This window comes from Esox lucius, chromosome 1 (assembly GCF_011004845.1).
Source record: "Esox lucius isolate fEsoLuc1 chromosome 1, fEsoLuc1.pri, whole genome shotgun sequence".
Classification (NCBI taxonomy): domain Eukaryota; kingdom Metazoa; phylum Chordata; class Actinopteri; order Esociformes; family Esocidae; genus Esox; species Esox lucius.
The window spans coordinates 38278823-38298907 of NC_047569.1; the positions used below are offsets into that span (position 1 = coordinate 38278823).

General features: G+C 41.7%; 2 protein-coding genes across 2 annotated transcripts; one reads left to right on the forward strand and one right to left on the reverse strand.

Moving 5' to 3' along the window:
* The first annotated feature begins 2588 nt into the window (after positions 1–2588).
* On the forward strand, positions 2589–12831 carry LOC105012906 (amine sulfotransferase-like). Its single transcript, XM_034287285.1, has 10 exons — positions 2589–2819; positions 3161–3363; positions 3702–3828; positions 4506–4600; positions 4752–4926; positions 10118–10320; positions 11105–11231; positions 11468–11562; positions 11940–12114; positions 12432–12831. Exons 1-10 carry the CDS (start codon positions 2678–2680, stop codon positions 12557–12559), a joined length of 1470 nt encoding a protein of 489 aa, XP_034143176.1. The 5' UTR covers positions 2589–2677; the 3' UTR covers positions 12560–12831.
* Positions 12832–13610: 779 nt separating this feature from the next.
* Positions 13611–18810, reverse strand: LOC117594795 (claudin-19-like). Its single transcript, XM_034293760.1, has 3 exons — positions 18517–18810; positions 14936–15364; positions 13611–14724 (listed from the first exon to the last, which is right to left on the reverse strand). Exons 1-3 carry the CDS (start codon positions 18748–18750, stop codon positions 14197–14199), a joined length of 1191 nt encoding a protein of 396 aa, XP_034149651.1. The 5' UTR covers positions 18751–18810; the 3' UTR covers positions 13611–14196.
* Positions 18811–20085: the final 1275 nt, after the last annotated feature.

Sequence of the window (20085 nt, forward strand, 5' to 3'; positions counted from 1 at the left end):
TCATGACAACCAATGTTAAAACCAACCACATATGACAGTTGTATTTAATGCTAACACATATAGCTAAATAGTTTCTTCAAGTTTGATAATCAGGCCTTATTATCAAACTTGAAGAAACATTAGTCAGAAACATTACATGTTTATGACAGGTAATGTTTCTGACTAACTGTGCCACAGCATGGTTTGGCGTTCGCTCCGTAGTCGACTGGAAGGCCCTGCAACGGTGGTGGAAACCGCCCAGCACATCACTGGTGCCCAGCTCCCTGCCATCGTAGACCTCCAGCACAAGCGATGTCTGCACAGGGTGTGTGGCATCATCAGGGACCCTTCACATCCATACCACAAACTGTTTGCCCTCCTTCCATCAGGCAGCTGATACAGGTCTCTTCAGTCTTTCATCAACAGGCTCAGGAACACTTTCTTTCCATCTGATGTAACACTTCTGAATTCCGTGAACCATTACTAACCATATCCACCCTTTGTACTACTGGACTCTGACACTGCCTTGCAAAGTCTGAAGTTTTCAGTTGTTACAGGTATGTCTACCTTGGGAACCTCATTGCTGCTATCCCTGTATTTCAGTTGCACATGCTACCTTACTCCTTCAATTTCATTGTACTGTACTTTTTCAATTACAATAACATTTAATCTAATCTAATGTTGTCGTGGTTAATGTCAAGTTATCATAACAAAGACATTGACAGGATATTTTGTCTTAGTTAATGTCAAGTTGTCGTAACAAAGACATCCCAAACAATGTCAACCTTGCATTAAAAATGACACAATCAACCAAATGACACCTAATGACAACATTCATAAATGTTCATAATGATTCTTACATGTGTCATGTCATGACTATGACAGTATCATGACAATGTCATGTCACTCTTATGCACACCCCTTCAAATAAGGTGTTACCGAGATCTTTGTGTTTCTTCCATTTGCGAATAAGCATGCTGCTTGGGGATGGTCTTGTTGCCCATTCCAGCCTTGTGTAGGTCTACAATCTTGTCCCTGTCATCCTTGGACAGCTCTTTGGTCTTGGCCATGGTGGAGAGTTTGGAATCTGATTGACTGATTGCTTCTGTGGACAGGTGTCATTTATACTCCCTTTAAGAGTGTGCTCCTAATCTCAGCTCATTACCTGTATAAAAGACACCTGGGAGCCAGAAATCTCTGAGAGGGTATCAAATCCTTATTTCACTCGTTAAAATGCAAATAAATCTATTAAAAAAATTATAGTTTTTCTGGATTTTTGTTGTTGTTATTCTGTCTCTCACTGTTCAAATAAACCTACCATTAAAATTATAGACTGATTATATCTGAAAAATAAATTCCCCTCACTGTATGTGTAGCCTTTTTCCAGATAGGAGAGAGCGGTGGCATTGTCCGTACAGTAGATATATTTGATTGGTATGCAAATTGAAAGGGGTCCAAGGTGTCAGGAAGGGTGGAGTAGATGTGGGTTCTGACCAGTCGCTCTAAGCACTTCATGAAGATGGAGGTCAGTGCTACAGGGCGGTAGTCATTCAGGCAGGTGATGGAGGTTTTTTTCGGTACAGGGACCATGGCAGAATCACAGCAAGTGCTCCGGTAAGTAGAGAAAAATTATATTTTTAGCGATGAACGAACTTCCAAAAGTCTGATAGGAAATGGGCATGAAAAACTTAACACAACACAGATGTGCTGACTAGGATAGATAGGGAGTGATGCCTGTTACTGAAGGGCCCCATACATTCTGTCCATACCTCTTGCTTGGAATTGCCCATGTGACTGACAGAGGCTATATGGATAGGTCCATTGACCATAGGTTGGAACATACCATACAAGGGTCTGTTGTAGGATAAACCTTTCTTATTGGAGGGTATTGGAATGTGTAATGGTTGTTGATGACCAGTGGCCACGTCCTATGTATCCTGGCATAAAAGACTGTGTTGCCTCTGTAATTATGGGAGAGAGAGAAAATAAGAGAAAAATGGAAGGTCAACATCATAGAGTCAGGCTGAATAAAGATGTCTCTCCCCTGAATTCCGGTTGCCTTTATTTTGTTCATGGATCAAACTTGGACAGAATATAACACCTAGTTGAGCAACAGTATGGCAAGAACAAATCAAAAAACGATAAAAACAATACATACAGGAATAAGCAAAAAACTACATAGTGAATGTGGAGCTATTGTCTGTTCGACCTTTCTCTACTGTGCACAGGAAGACAAAGAGGTACCAATGCATTTTCTCATATGTGACTAACTCAATATTGCGAGAGAGAATTAGACAGCTGTGCTACAGTTAGTAAACAAAAGAGAAGTAAAGTGTTCTTCCCATCCTTGTGGTTGGAACAAATTAGTGATGGAAAGTACTACTTTCATATGAGACCAAGGCAGCAACAGTGTGGCAGAAGAAGCAAACCAAAACATATTAACCTGCCAACATTAACACTCTCAGCTAGTGTAGGCAGGTGCACTGTCTGAATGGTCACTCCAGCCTGCTGATTGGCTGAAACTAGGAGGCTGCCAAAGCAGGTTGGGCAGTGACCCTTATAGGACTGTGAGGAAAGTGGATTACTTTTTTTATACATTACCACAGGTTTGAAAAGTCCAAACGTGCTTCATTCCAACTTCATTTGGTTGTTTGCAGTGTTTGTCAATACAAGTGTAGAGCAAACCAACATTATTGTCATGGAGAAGCTTAACGATGACCTGGTCAAGCACAAGGACTATGTATATGCAAAATACTTTTCCTCCGCTGAGCTTATTGACTCTCTGCAGACATTTGAGATCAGGGACAGTGACATTTTTCTAGTCACTTATCCAAAGTCAGGTGAGTGACAACTTGGCTGACACATCATTACACTGGACAATAGGAATGTTTTGAATGGAATGCTGGTTAAGATGGGGAACCTTTCCAGATATGAGTGACACATTTGAGAAATCCTTAAAGTTGTTAACTGACCTTTGCCGATGAACTAATTAATTGATTAGAATGAACATGCTCTCTTTTAAAAGTATAATTGGAAGGCAGCTGTGATGTTCCAAAAAGGAAGACCCAAACGAAGGCGGAGATAAACCCGAGTTATTTTAATGAGCACAGCTCTTGGATCAAAATAAAGACATAAAAATGTCTCTCCTTTAATACACACCTTTCATAATGTCGACTTGTAGGAACCATCTGGACACAGCAGATCATCACGTCTATCTGTGGTCAAGAGATGTTGGATGTCTACAAAAACAATTGTGAGAAGATGCCATGGCTGGAGCGTAAAGGTGAAGGACGCGACTATTCCTTGCGCCCCAGCCCGCGGCTGTTTACCTCCCACCTCACCCCAGCACTCATGCCCCCAGGCCTGAAAACCAGGAAGGCAAAGGTAGGGAGATGACAGGGTGGAGAACCTGAAGCTGGGAGGTCAAACACATTTTCCCCCAGAGTCCACATTCATTCTTCAACCAGGTCTTGAAGTCCATGTGGAACATAGGTGACCTTTTTGTAGATGTAGATGCTTACTGTGACTCTAGCTTTGGTTTTTATAATTATTAACTAACTTTCTAAATATATTTGATATTTATCTTTTGGTTATTTTTAAGTTCATAGTTTAGTTTCAATAGTTTTTCCTTGAGTTACATCCTGAGTTTGACACCCTAAATTTCCTAGAGAGTGCACTGCCTTTGGTCAGGGTGTTTTTCTGAATGATTTTCTCTTTGTCAGATCATCTATGTGATGCGCAATCCGAAGGACAACGTGGTCTCCTACTATCACTGGAGTTTTAACTGGGCCGCGGTTAACAACCCAAAGAGCTTTGAGGACTTCCTGGATCGGTGGTTAGAAGGGAATGGTAATGTGAAGACAACCGCTTTTCTTGGCGTGTCAGACAACACCAAGAAAACCAATAGCAACATGGCCTGTTTACCTCTAATCAATGCTGTGATTTTTAAGACACTACCTGCCTATCTTTCTTTCCTGAAAAGCACACTATTCTCCACATAGTACCCAATGGGCCTTGGTCAACAGTTATGCACTACTTAGTGAATAGGGCACTATTTGGGATGCATGCACTATGTGAACCTGCTTTTACCACACACTGTCACTACAATACCCTAACTGTCACTGGAAGACACCTAGCTGATACTGGAAGACCCGCAGCTGTTACTACAAGGCCCTAACTGTTACTACAAGACCTTAACTGTCACTGCAAGACCCTAGTTGTTACTGGAAGACACCTAGCTGGTACTGGAAGACCCCCAGCTGTTACTACAAGGCCCTAGCTATTACTGCAAGACCCTAGCTGTTATAGTCTATGAAAGTAGCTGTCATAGTGTATGAGCCTATCTGATATACTGTGACCCAAAATGTTATACTGCATGACCCTGTTATAATGTGACCCTGGTTGTTATAATGTATAACTCTAGCTGTAATACTGCATTATCCTAGCTGTTATAATGTGACCCTAGCTGTTATAATGTATAACTCTAGCTGTTATACTGCATAATCGTAGCCGTTATAACCCTGCAGTTTGTGGTGCGTCCTGGTTTAACCACATCAAAAAGTGGCATGGCAAGAGAGACCAGTACAACATCCTGTTCCTGACCTACGAGGACATGATCCTGGTAAGATATTATTACAGACTAAATTTACAGGGTATTGTTCCAAAATGGAACCTCATACAGACAAAGTTGTGCACTAGATAAAGAATGGAGACACTGTCAGAGTCATAAAAGGTGGTTATTCAATTGGTTTGTCATGTTCCCATTATTTCAGGATCTGAAAACAGCCGTGACAAAGATCTGCCGCTTCCTGGAGAGGGACCTGAGTGAAGCAGAAATCGACAAGATAGTGGAAAAATCGACATTTAAGAACATGAAGCATGACCCCAAGGCGAACTATGATTTCCTACCGGAGGACAGGCTCAAGAAGGGCCAGTTTCTACGCAAGGGCAAGTGTTGTTGTCCAAAATGTCTCTAATCAAGCATCAGTTAATTAATTTTAACATAGTTAATTACTTTATAGATGAGGAGCTGATCCTAGAGTAGTACTGCTACTCTGAACAGATAGTAAATAAATGGCATTATGAACCAGGTTCTTATGTACAACGCACTGCCAAAGTTAGATGGCCTCTATTGTGTGGGCTGTCATTATTAAAATACAACAGTATTTAGGGTCAAATATTTATAGGGGATTATCATTTTTAAAATTAATATTCCTCTACAAAAGCATCTGTAGTGACCTTTGCAATACCTGAATTTCTACTTTCTTTAAAACTCTGAATGTGTGGGTTCTGCTGTTCTAGGAAAAGTTGGGGACTGGAAGAACATGTTCACCGTGGCCCAGAATGAGAGTTTTGACCAGATCTTTGAGGGGCAGATGAAGGATGTACCTCTAAAGTTCATCTGGGACATAGATCAGCTATTGTACTGATTGGAGCCACAGCTAGCTTTAGCTTTAGTTGTCTTTCACACATTCACCAGTTCTTGCAGTGGAGAGATGATTGCCACGGCAACACAAGACTGCTGCGATACAACCAGATGATACGGCCACCAATCAAATGCAGAGTGTTGATAAATGAGAAAACCTTTTGTCAATTATAGACAGATATAAGTCCAATGCAGGAATGGTTAATGAAAAGCTAAGAAATGAAATCAAACCTATTGTTAAAGTACTTATTACAGAGAGGTTCACTGAAAACCTGGTCCTGTACAACAGAAAACAAAGGTTTTACTGTGCTGGGCTTTTTATAAAATAAAAATAAAAATCAACACTGCATCAGTTTCTGCAAGATCTCCTAACAATTAAGATTTCTAAATAACAGAAACGAGTAACATCACAGCGAGAGAACCATCGCAGTTTATCTCGTTGCAAGACCCGACAGTTGTTCTACACAGACGCCCTACTTGCCAAATGGCACCCTGGTTCCTATCTGCAGCACGGTTGACCAGGGCTTTGGTTGTAGGTAGTTCTCTTATAGTACATACATAGTTTATAGGGAACTGGGAGCCATTTGGACCAAACCAAGTGTTTAGATATTTGTCAATTTACTTTTATTATACGTCTCTAGACCATAGGTCTTCAACCCTTTCCTGGAGACCCCCCCCCCCCCCCCCAGCAATCTCACAGTTTAGTTTTTGCCCTGAACTAGTTCACCTGATTCAACAGGTAAGGGCTAGTTAATTAGTTAATAAGTTGATGCAGGTGTGCTAGCTCTGGGATACATCTAATAGATGGAATGGCTGTGGGGTCCCCAGGAGAAGGTCGAAGACCTGTGCTCTAGACCCATGAATGGGGACTTCTAACAGGGTTGGCTGGTGTGTTGAGATTATGGGAGGATAGGCCAGTAGTAAATGTAGGGTATAATGTGTCAGAATGTGTCAGTGATTTATGGAGGGCGGGACTTCCAGATTGATGTGACAGGTGGGAGGGACATCCGGTTTGTAGGGTGGGACTTCCGGTGTGACGAATGGACTTCCTGTTCCTTGTGACATATTGACTTCCTTTTAAAGTGGAAGCAGTTCTGGGTGAGAAAGTACAGAAAGGGAAGAAAATTTGTCTTGTGAAATGGCTTGGTTGGCCTGAAAAATTCAACAGCTGGATACCCTCGGAAACGAGTGCTTGACCTAGAAACTGGATAAAATTCCAAGATTTTCCGTACTTTTCAGTATTTTCATGTACAATGCAATCAGCATGGGTGACGATGGCTTCTACATAACATTGCCCAGTAACTAATCGAAACATATCTATCCAAACAATTTGAGTTCAAGCTATACCACAAAATTTGCCAAAGGTATAGATGTGAAAGGTGATTGGGAAGTATCTTTGATTGAATTCTAATACCCACATACGTGGAAGACCTTTACATGGGGTGAAAACGCATTTGAACTACATGAATTTGAACTAAAAAACTGTTGCATCTCAGGTTCATGCACACTTGTCTGACAATAGCCTCTATGAAGAATTCCAATCTGGCTTCCACCCCTGCCATAGCACTGAAACAGCACTGGTAAAAACCACAAATGATCTTCTCATGGCAGCTGACTCTATTAACCATTCTCATCCTCCTTGATCTGAGTGTGGCCTTTGACACCATCTCTCATAACATCCTCCTTGACAGACTAGTCTCTATTGGTATAACTGACTGACGGATTGGTAATCCTATCTCTCTGGCCGCACTCAATTCATCCAACTCAGAACATTCAAATCACATCCATCTCCTGCCATTACCGGTGTTCCCCAGGGTTCTGTCCTGTGGCCCCTTCTGTTTATCATCTATCTACTTCCTCTTGGTCATATCTTTTGTAAATTAAATATCCATTTCCACTGTTATGCAGATGACACCCAACTATACCTGTCAACTAAACCTAACTCAACACTGCCACACACACACCTCCCTCACTGATTGCTTTTCGGAAATCAAATCCTGTTTTTTCTGCAACTTCAGAACTCGGCCACTCGTATCCTCACCAGAACATCTTCTATTAATCACATCACTCCTGTTCTTCAGCAGTTACATTGGATCCCTGTAAAATACCGCATTGATTTTAAGATTCTGCTCCTCACCTTGAAGACCATTCACAACCTTGCTCCTCTGTACCTCACTGACCTCCTTCATCTCAACATACCCACCCGTACTCTCAGGTCTTCTTCTATTCACCTCACTGTACCTCCTGCCCGTTTGACCACTATGAGGTTTAGAGCCTTCAGCCGCTCTGCCCCTCACCTCTGGAATTCTCTTCTAGCAGACATCCGTAACATCAACTTGCTTTACATTTTCAAAACCTGTCTGAAAACTCATCTTTTCACACTGGCATATCCAACAAGATCACTCTGCATCTGCTTATAGCAATGTTCATCATCACGATTCATCTGCTTTTAGCATTGCTCTGTTTGTTTCTATCTTTATTGTGATTTGTGTCTTGTATGGTGATCTTGAGTGCTTAGAAAGGCGCCTAAAAATAAAATGTATTATTATTATTTATTATTAAAATTGTGTTAGAACTATATAGGCTAGAGTGATTAAAATTCTGGATAAAACTTAACTATTTATGTCAGATGATTGTTGATGTTTGACAACCAAATATATTGGTACTTCCTGTCCGGTAGAAACGCAGTTCTAGTTAGTTATCACGGCTCAGCCGTGACATCAAGTGATTTAATTTGATCTACTAAAGACAAACTCATCCACTTACATATAAACACTGGCTATTGTCACCATATCGCCATTAATCTCTTCAACATTTAACAAACACAAGACCATGATACAGCAATCAAAAATAGTTTTTCACCAGTTGGTCATTACGAGAATGCAGCACATCTTACCCAGAAGTCACAGAATCCATCCACACCAACACATACCGGTATTCTCAAATACAAGTTTGTAACAGTAGTTGCAAGAAGAAAACAATCTCGCATTGATCCCTGTTGTACAATTTCAAAAGACACCTTTAGGAATGTTTTGATTACCTGAAATAACATATCTTGACCTGTCAACGATTCACCGTTGTTCATGCAAATTTATACGCTACCTTCCGGGTAACTTTATAACGTTTTGCCATAAAATGCTATTTAAAGTTAATGCTGACTTAAAACAAAAAAAAATATTACAAAATTCACCATTACACATACATACACATGTACCAAAATACTTGTTTTTATTTTTCACAATATTTTAATAAATATTGTTACCCACACAATCCTGCGCTTGTGGAAAAGCACCATGCTACATGCACATTGTAAAACCCACCGGTTGTATGACATCTGTTGCACCAACTGTCAGAACATAAAATGCCAGGGGGTTTACAGAATTGCTGAACCCTGTCACCCTTTTGTTGAACACCAACCATCTTGCCGGTAACACAACACTTATTTATTGCCGGGGAACCTTTCCAAACATTAAACATAACCCACCTGTTATAACACTAGTCTGGGTTGCTTATCAGTTGTTGTAAAACATCAAACATGGACACATCAATGTAATCATGAATTACTAAGTCACAGAATATGCATACGTCACTCCAGAAGTCCCGCCCTACAAAACGGATGTCCCGCCCACCTGTCACATCAACCTGGAAGTCCAGGTTCATAAATCACCATTCTGAATGTTTTGGATTAGATTAGATTCAACTGTATTGACATTGAACAGTATTGACATTGAACAGTATTGACATTGAACAAATTACAAGTATTTAGATGTATTAAGTATATGTGCATTACATGAGCAATGTGTTGGATACCATTCCGTTCATTCCTTTTTAGTCTTTACAATGAGCCGGTCCTATAGCTCCTGGCAGCTGTCAACCCTGATGTACAGTGGACTCCAGCCCTGTTGGTGGAAGTAACCAGCGCAAACCAGAAAAAGACGAGGAGTTTACTACTCAGATTGTAGTTCATAACAACTGTATAGAATGTATGTTACATGCAAGGAAGTTAGGTTGATAACTCTACTGGAGGGTATTTTACTGTAACATCAGTGAGGTAAACCTAATCTTAACAACCAGGTGAACTTTACCACAGGTTCCAAAGTCCAAACGTGCTACACTCCAACTCCATGTCGTTTTGTTTCAGTATCTTGCCAATATTAATCTACCCCAAACTATTACTGTTATGGAGAGGCTCACAGAAGACCTGGTTAAATACAAGGATTATGTATTTGCAAAGGATTTCACCACAGCTGAGTATATTGACTCTCTGCAGACCTTTGAGATCAGGGAAAGTGACATATTTTTAGTCACTTATCCAAAGTCAGGTGAGTGAACACTTGACTGACAAATCATTACACTGGACAATAGGAATGTTTTGAATGGAAAGCTGGTTAAGATGGGGATCATTTCCAGATGTTGCAGATATAATAGAGTTCCATGATTTGAAAAAGGTTGAGAAACTCTGTACTGTTGAGATAGGAGTAAAGCAACCAGTTCCAATGGTGTATTATGAAACGGGTGGTTCAAATCCTGAGTGGAGATTGGCTGAATGCAGTGGTATATAAGACTGTATGACATTTTTACTCCTGTAATCACATTCTTAAAACAGTTGCCAGGATAGGCAGTTTTCTTCATATTTGAATGGGGATTTTTCATTTTAATAACAATGTCCTCTAAAGCTCTTTGATAAACCCATTTTATCATGTTGACCTGTAGGAACTATCTGGGCACAGCAGATCATCACCTCTATCTGTGAAAAAGACATAGGTGATGTCTACCACAACAACTTGGAGACGATGCCATGGCTGGAGTATACAGAAAAACGCCCTGACTACTCCTTGCGCCCCGACCCGCGGCTGTTTGCCTCCCACCTCACTCCTGCACTCATGCCCCCAGGCCTGAAAACCAGGAAGACAAAGGTAGGGTGGAGAACCTGAAGCTGGGAGGTCAAACACATTTTCCCCCAGAGTCCAGATTCGGTCTTCAACCAGGTCAGGCCATGTGGAACATACGCCCCAAGTATATTTATTTCATTAATTTACCTTTATTTATACAGAGACATTTACTGAGACCAAGGTCTCTTTTATAGCAGAGCCCAGTCTTACAAAAAAAGCACAAATAAAATGGAAAATAAACATCCATTAAGTTAAACAATCACAATAGACAAATGACTTACAGGCACAATAAAATGTTACTTTTGATCAACCTGAATGGCATTTCATGTTTTACCCAATTCCAATTCTGAATAGGCCCGTGGTATCTCCAGAACTATCCAGTCCTGAGAGTGTTTGGCAAACTGCTGTTTTTCCAGCTAATTAACTCTGTTGAATATTCAGGAAGGTTTTGGCATCAATGCCTTTTACAAAAAATCAACCAAAATCTGTCCCTTCTAGATTGTAGTAACCCTGAGGCATGTAACAGTGATGAGTGCGAACATTTGCACCAGTGATAAAATGCAAGGCCGAATGAGAGACTGTATCCAGAGATTTCAGTACAGAACCTGAGGTTTGCCTTAATAGTATATCACCATAATCTAGGACATAAAATCTCATTTCCAAAAAATTTGGAATGCTGTGTAAAATGTAAATATAAACAGAATACAACAGCAAATGGCACCATATTCCCTAGAGGGTGCACTGGCTGTGGCTTGGGCCCAAATGTCTGTAAATGTACAGTTAATGTTTTCCTGTTCTTCTTTGTCAGATCATCTACGTGATGCGTAATCCAAAGGACAATGTGGTCTCCTACTATCACTGGTGTTTTAACTGGGCCGCGTTAAAGAACCCAAAAAGCTTTGAAGACTTCCTGGATCAGTGGTTAGCAGGGAATGGTAGGGTGAAGACAACAGCCTTCCTATGCGGCGTCAATCAACACCAAGAAAACCATTAGCAACATGGCCTGTTTAGCTCTAATCAATGTTGTTATTTTTGAGATACTCACGGATAGTCTGTATGTCTCAATTGGCAACCTATTCCTTACATAGTACCCAACAGGCTCTGGTCAAAACTCCACTACATTTGGAATAGGTAGCCATTTGGGATGCTTGACCCTGTTATGACCCTGCAGTTGGTGGTGCGTCCTGGTTCAACCACATCAAAGACTGGCATGGCAAGAGAGACCAGTACAACATCCTGTTCCTGACCTATGAGGACATGATCCTGATAAGATATCATAATAGACTAATTTTACAGGGATACATCCAAAATGAAACCCTAAAAGGTCTCCGATCAACACAATTGCACCATGTATCGGATATCACGTAGTCTAGTGGTTAGAGTCTGAATAGTATTCGAAATGTTGCTGGATCAACTGCAAAGTGAGAAATCTGTTGTTTTGTCCCTTGTGACCAAGGCAGGTAATCCTAATTCATTTTTGGTCATTCCTGTCCATACAACTTTGTTTTCAGTTTATAGAAAAATATGTGTTCTCATTTAACAAAATATATTTGTATAAATATAAATACGTAACAGAGTACCATTTTCAATCTAGTAAATAATTAAATTACACTAATAGTTTTTGATTCTTACATATTTTTTAGGATCTGAAGACAGCTGTGATGAAGATCTGCTGTTTTCTAGAGAAAGACCTGAATGAAGCAGATATCAACAAGATAGTAGAAAGGGCCAGCTTTAAGAACATGAAGCATGACCCCAAGGCCAACTATGAGTTCTTACCGGAGGACATACTGAAGAAGGGCCAGTTCCTACGCAAAGGTCAAGGCCTTTGTTTTTGAGATAATCATTAGAACTTGGCAAGGACAAGGGATCATGTTTAAATCATCATTCCTACTCTGACATGATTTCTGAATACGGACCTGAGATATGGGAAATAGATAACCCAAACACACTGTATCTGAATCCCATAAAAGCAGTTTATAATATTGCTTCTGCTCCTGCTGTTGTAGGAAAAGTGATTATAATTTTTGTTTCAAATCATTAATCTTTTCAAATTAATATTCTTCTCCAAAAGCACCTGTAGTAACCTTTGGAATACCTAAAGTTCTCCTGCTATGTCTTTAAATATGTTCTAGGTAAAGTTGGGGACTGGAAGAACATGTTCACCGTGGCCCAGAATGAGAGTTTTGACCAGATCTTTGAGGAGCAGATGAAGGATGTACCTCTGAAATTCATCTGGGACATAGATCAGCCATCATACTGATTGGAGTCTCAACTAGCTGGCTTCCTATTCCACGCCTTCAGGAGATTCTGAATAACAGTAGTCAGGGTGGACACAATTCAATGTGATAATTTAATTTTAAAAAGCTATTAAGAATAGCCAATTAAAAAAATCGAACAATAAACTCATTCTCATACATTGTTCATTAAGTAATGTTCTATGATTCAATGATTCTGGAGATAGCTAGCTAACCAGAAAATGCAACCTAACAAAATGGAAACCATATGATATACCAGATATATCCTCAAGCAATTTTCAAAACTACATTTCTAAGCCAACCTTGCAATTACCACCGTCAGGTTCAGTCTTAAAGACAGACGAATTGCCATCTTGAATTGACATCTTGAATTAGGCATTTTCCTGAACAACAAGCAATAAGCTGCTGAATTGTGCATTAAATTCACTACCGCGTGAATCCTCATAAACACTTGCGTCCTATAAAGATCAATCAATCAATCAAATGTATTTATAAAGCCCTTTTTACAACAGCAGTTGTCACAAAGTGCTTTACAGAGACACCCGGCCTTAAACCCCAAGGAGCAAACAATAGTAGTGTTGAATTTCAGCGGCTAGGAAAAACTCCCTAAGAAGGTCGAATTTTCGGAAGAAACCTAGATAGGACCCAGGCTCAGAGGGGTGACCAGTCCTCTTCTGGCTGTGCCAGGTGAGATATTAAGAGTCCAATTGGAATAATAAATACATTTCTCTGGGCTAAATCCAGACTCTATTTGATTTTAGACTAGGTCAGAAGTAGGTGGACAAGGACAGGGACAGCAACGGGCCCCCCAAACCAGGTAATCCGCAGGTGTGGACCAGGACCTCATCTCCTCCTAAAATTTAAAACTGGAGGAGACTGAGAAAATTTAGTAGTACATCCCTCATATCCCCCAGCACAATAATATAGCAGCGTAACACCTTGGAACTGAGACAGGGGGGTCCGGTGACACTGTGGCCCAACCCAGGGGAGGCCCCGGACAGGGCCCAACAGGCAGGAAATCAATCCAACCACAAGATATTTTCCCTTCGCTTCTTACTCAATTAATTTATCTATAAATATAAAAAGGACAATTTGACTTTAATCCATATTGGCTAAATATAAACACATCATTTTGTAGAGCTAATTGAAGCAAAGATGTTTACACTTTCACTTTTGAAATTCATATTTGGCAAAAGTCATGGCGAGTTACAGATCTTATCATTTATAGCATTATTTTGAAGCCATAACTTTTATGGAATAAATGAAGGGTGAAATGCGAGACAAAAACAGTAACACGTCTTGGTTTGTGGGGATTTCTTTCAGGTTTTATGGGGATTATGACGCGTCGATTGTAAATTAAACTAATGTCTTACATCAAAGTTTTTCCGTTGCCTAGTTTTGAGGATTGTAATTAAATTAAACACCACTTTTGAAACAGAGCTCCATAGACATCAGTGTGCTACATAGAAAATAGGTTGCAATTTAAGACACAAACACAAGTCTCACCTGTGTTTACATTGACAACATTTGACAACGTCTCACTTCACTGAAAAAACTAAAATGCTAAGTTTCGCAATGTCAATTTAGCCTTCCAATACACTAAACATAAACAAACCCCCCTGCCCCAAAAAGACAGTTAACTTCACTGCAAACTAATACACAGATCCGATTGTGACAATAATAAACATGAAATGAAGAATCTGAAGGTCCATTCAGATGTACACACCCACACTGCTATCACTGTGGTAAGACTGTGGTGGCTTTGCTGTGGAGCTTTCATATCTGATGAAAACGGGATTGCAAGTACAGCTCGCAAAGATGTGTTGTGCGAAGCAGATGTGCTTCCCGGGCGATTAAAGGAGTACGTGCTGGAATGTCGACTGGCAGTGTTCGCGGTGGACGGAGCAATCGTCTGTTGATTACCGGAGTACGGATTCTGTAAAAGGACCCGTGAGGAGTTGCCATGAGTGGAAAGGCTACTGATGTAGTTGGAGCTTTGAGAGGAAAAAGTAGGTTGTCCACCAAGGCTGCACGGCTGATAGACCAAAGGCCCCATACTCTCCACCATTCTGGAGTCATACACAGCAGCCGGAGAGTTTAAAACCACCCCACCAGGTCCGTAAGGAAAGTTCGGAGGAGACAGATCTTGGCGGTTGTGTAGCTGGCGTCCGTCTATGCCAGGGGTGTCAAACCGGTTCCACGGAGGGCCGAGTGTCTGCAGGTTTTTGGTTTTTCCTATAAATTGGTTCCTAGTTCATACCTACACAACCAGGTGAGGGTAGAAACTAACCAATCAGTGACCTAATTAACCAATCAAGTACAAGGAGAGAGCAAAAACCTGCAGACACTCGGCCCTCCGTGGAACCGGTTTGACACCTGTGGTCTATGCTGTGACTCTGTGAGATGGGGCGGTACCGCATCATGGTGGGTTTGTTGAGCCTGTTGGCGGGGTGGCAGATATCTAGCGAGGCTTTGTCAGAGGGCACGTGGCGACAGACGAAGAGGATCCCCGAGGCGAACAGGAAGGCCCCGGTCACCCAGCCGATGTAGAGCGCCTCCCCCAGCTCTCTGCGCTGGGCATCGATCAGGAGAGGGTTGTAGAAGTCCTGGATGATCACGTGGGCCGTCCATGACACCGGAATGAACACGCAGAGGGAGGCCAGGAACTGCATCATTCCCGCCACCATGAGAATGCAGGTCTTGGCGTGGTCATTATCCTGGATGCAGGAGATACAGCGCATCCCTGCCAGAGCCCCTAGCAACGCCAGACCTGAAAGAGCCACGGAGCAGCACATCAAACCCCTGGCAGCCTGTGGACGGGGAAGAAACCAAAGATAATATTTCAAAGGTACGGTCCTGATCCAAGAATGTCCTGATCGCTAGACCTGTTAAGATTCACTTCATATTTATGTAAGCTTGTGAGATCAGAAGGGTGACCAATTAGAGACCTCTTCACAGGATTGGATCTCTTGGAATAGTGGTAAGGGGTTGTTTGAACGTTGCTGAAAATTGAAGTGACGCATTGATTTGTTTTTTGGTCCTGTATTCAATTTGATATGATACAATGACTGTTGAGTTCATTGCATGCAAAGGATATACAACCAAGCACTAAACCTGACTACTTTATTGCTCATAGTGTTTATCTATGCAGTATTTTTGTCACTTTTAAGTGTGGGGACTTTGTGTCTAAATATTTTCATTTCTAAATATTTAATCCAATATGGAACAAAAGTAATATCAGTCATTGTGCTTGAATGGGAAAAAAAATTGTAAAATTGTGTCACTGTTCAATATTTAAAGTGACACAATCTTACTGGAGTTCACTGTATATAAAGTCAAACCTAATAACCAGGGGCGACTGGTCATTAGGGGCAGGTGGGGCACAGCCCCAAAGAACTGCAACAGAATTATGTTATTTGTATTTCTCAAAGATTACTTCCTATAATTTATTATCTATGAATATAGCATCTCCCTAAATTGCATATAATTTGTGTTAGGATTTTATTTAATGTTCATTGGTCCCTGCCTTGCTGCTTCAGACTGTGTTCTGCCGATATGAGTTTGCAGTAGTAGGCCATAGGCTAAGCGTGAATGTAGGGCTAGCCCCTCTCTCACAATGCAATGCACATTGTATGTGTGAAAATATTAATACACATGCTCAGAATGTTAGTGTGATCAATGTAGATCACACTAATTAAATGCCAAATGGGGCTGACAGCCGGTAGCCCCAATACAGCGTCATTTAGTATTTCAGACCTGATTGGCTGTCTGTCTATTTGGCTGCAACATTAGTAGGCAAGAAGAGCGAGGAGTGAGTAGATTGTCTTAGCTAGCTTGTTAGCTTCACAAACACCAGATAACTTGAGAAAATGAATAAAGTGGATTTCGTACTCGAGCACCAGTTTGAAACACTTAATTTGAAGGAAAAATTTGAAGTAAAGCGACTTGCTGCCCATCAGCCACGGGATATTGTCATCACTCAAACCGCTGGTAAAAGTAACTGCGGGTTTTACGTGGAGTGGTTTTTGAAGAAAAAGTTGAAGAAACGGTTTGAGTGATGACGGAAGAAACAGTTAGCATACAAAAGAAGGCACTCTTCTGTTTTCCATGTCTGCTATTTGGTGGAGATGGCCTTGGTCGAGGACGGGTTACAAAGATTTTAAACATCTTTCTGAGAGGATTGCAAAACATGAGAGCAGCGGGAGTCATCTGGACAATGCTGTGAAATTGGGCTTACTTGGAAGGTTAAATGTCGCAGCCCAAGTTGACAGTGCATACAGGCGCTCCATTGAAAAGCATAACAAACAGGTGGAGGAAAACAGGTAAGTTCTCAGTCGTATCAAAACATGTATTAAACTGTGTGGAAAATGTGAAACCGCACTGCAGGGGCACGACGAGTCGGTGGACTCCCTGAATCCTGGAATATTCAGATGCATTTTCGAGACTATGTGTGAGGGTGATTTGAGATTTCAGAGGCACTATGACGCTCAGCCCATATTCAAAGGGACATCTAGCATTGTACAAAACAAACTGTTAGACTGTATGTATGAAGGGTACAGGGAGGAGATAGCCAAGCAAGTGGACAAGACATAATTTGTTGCCATAGAGGCAGATGAGACAACTGATGTCTCCTGTAAATCACAAATGGCAATTGTGTTGCGATACATGTTGGCTGACAATACAGTGACAGAGAGGTTTTTGGAGTTTGTGGAAGTCAAAGATAAAACTGGACTCGGCCTCTCTAATAGCATCAAGGGTGTGCTGGAACCACTAAAGCTGGGAGAAAAGCTGATCGCTCAGACTTATGATGGTGCGGCTGTAATAAGTGGAAACGTCCGAGGGGTACAGACGCTTATGCTCACCAGCTGAACCTGACCTTGCAGCAACTTTGTTCAGCAAAGATGAGTATCCTGAAGGTGTATTTTGCTGATTTAACTGCTTTTGCCACCTTTTTCTCTGGTGCTCCAAAACGTTTTGCGGCACTTGCTGAGGCAACACAGAGATGCATTCCAAGGCTACCCACCATAAATGAGGCATATGGCCTCTCTGAAAAACTCCGGGACCGAGCCTTTCTGCAGCTGCTGGAATAGTTTTTCTTCCTTATGCCAGAAGTTGATGTTTTATACAACACTCTGCAAAAACTGAGCATCGATACATCTGGGATTAGCAGTGCGCTCACCTGTTTCAAGGAGAATGTCCAGAATATGCAGAAGCAAACTGATGAATGGGCTGCCACCGTTCACCGTTTTTACAAAGTGACCACCTGATCACTGCCAAGCTGGTTGACAACTCGCTCTTCCCACAATTTGTCCTGTCATTCCCTACATCTGAGCTTGACTGTGCGGTGAAACTATGGTCTCTAGGAAACAAGGAAAAGTTTAAGTCTGAGCTGACCACTCTGTACCGCCACACTGAGCTTCACACTGGTAAGACGGCCCTGACTCTGTTAAGATCCATCCATGAGAACAACCTAGAGGAGGCTTTTGCTGAGACCGTCACTCTACTGAAAATGATCATAATAACACCTATGACGACATCTGAGTCAGAGAGGAACTTTTCCACCTTGAAGAGGGTAAAAACCTTCACTCGCAATACCATGGGACAGCCGCGACTCAACACACAAGAAGGTCTCTCTCTCTCTCTCTCTCCAGTATGTGTACTACAACACCTGGTAGAAGCAAGCCGCTCTGTCGTTAAAAGTGTTTTGTGGAGCCACTCTGTTTGTTGATGTGTTAAATAAAAACATCAGTAGCAAGAGGGAGTTTTGTGGTTTTATTGGTATGTATCCTATATTTTGAAATGGTTTGTGCCCCACCAATTTTTTAAACGCCACTGCTAATAACATAGGTGGAATACTAATGAAGTCATAGGATTTGTCCCAACGCACCTTAGTCTCTAAATAGCGCCATTACCCAAGCCAATCAGATGTGCCGTTAGGGACGCAACCGCGGAGTCGCCGTACCTGTAGGTCAGGAGGCAGGTACAACAGGGAGTCGTACACCTCGCACTGCATTCTGATGTTGGCCTGCCGATAGCAGTTCATCCACAGGCCCTCCCAGCGCGTCTCCATGACGATGATGTTCTCCCCGATGAACGCCGTCACCTTCCACATGGGCATCCCGGTGGCGGCAGCCGCTCCGATCAGACCGACCAGGCCCACGCAAAGCGCCGCGATCTCAGACGCGCCCTGGACCATGCGGTTTGGGGGCACAGTAAAGCAGGAGAAAACCACGTAGGTTGAAGCAGTGTCACTTACAGAGAGGTGACTTGTCCGGTTCCAAGTGTCTGGGCAGTTTGATAGAGCCAGTGTGTGTTGGTGCTGGGGGTAGGCTTCCGAGTGACATAGGAGTAACTCTGTTTTTCTCTCTCCTGGTTGGCTTACAGGATCAGGGTACCTGTGTGTGTGTGTGTGTGTGTGTACTGTCCCTGTTGCTATGGCGGTATGTCAGCCTTCCTTATCAGTATGGGTTATTTACTCCCAACACATCCAGCCAGATAGACATAATTCTCCAAAATTGTTATGACATTTAACAGAACAGGAACTAGCCTGGTTCCTGAGCCCATGTTAAATATAATATATGCAGTAAGGTCCAGAAATATTTGGACATTGTCACAATTCCCATAATTTTGGCTCGGTACGCCAGCACAATGGATTTGAAATGAAACAACCGAGATGCAGTTGAAGTGCAGACTTTTAGCTTTAATTCAAGGGGTTGAACAAAAATATTGTATGAAAGGTTTCGGAATTGCAACCATTTTCCAACACAGTCCACTTATTTCAGGGGCTCAAATGTAATTGGACAAATAAATATTCATTTTTGATACGTTATCGAGAATCCTTTGAAGTCTGGAACGCATTGGGCTTCACCAAATGCTGGGTTTCATCTTTTGTGATGCTTTGCCAGGCCTTTACTGCAGCTGTCTTCAGTTGTTGTTTGTTCGTTGGTCTTTCTGCTTTAAGTTTTGCCTTCAGCAAGTGAAATGCATGCTTGATCGGGTTGAGGCCAGGTGATTGACTTGCCATAAAAATATCCTGGGTTGCTTTCGCTGTATGTTTTGGGTCATTGTCGATCTGTAAAGTGAAGCGCCGTCCAATCAACTTTGCTGAATTTGGCTGAATATGAGAAGACAATATACCTCTATACACTTCAGAATTCATCCGGATGCTTCTGTCTTCTGTCACATCATCAATAAACACTAGTGAACCAGTGCCATTGGAAGGCATGCATGCTCATGCCATCACACTGCCTCCACTGTGTTTTACAGATGATATGGTTTGCTTCGGATCATGAGCCGTTCCAAGCCTACTCCATACTTTTTTCTTCCTTTCATTCTGGTAGAGGTTGATCTTAGTTTCATCTCTCCAAATAATGCTGTACCAGAACTGGGCTGGCTTTTTTGGCAGTCTAATCTGGCCTTTCTATTCTTGAAGCTTATGAATGGTTTGCACCTTGTGGTGAACCCTCTGTATTTGCTCGTGAAGTCTTCTTTTAATGGGATACTTGGATCATGATATGCCTACCTCCTGGAG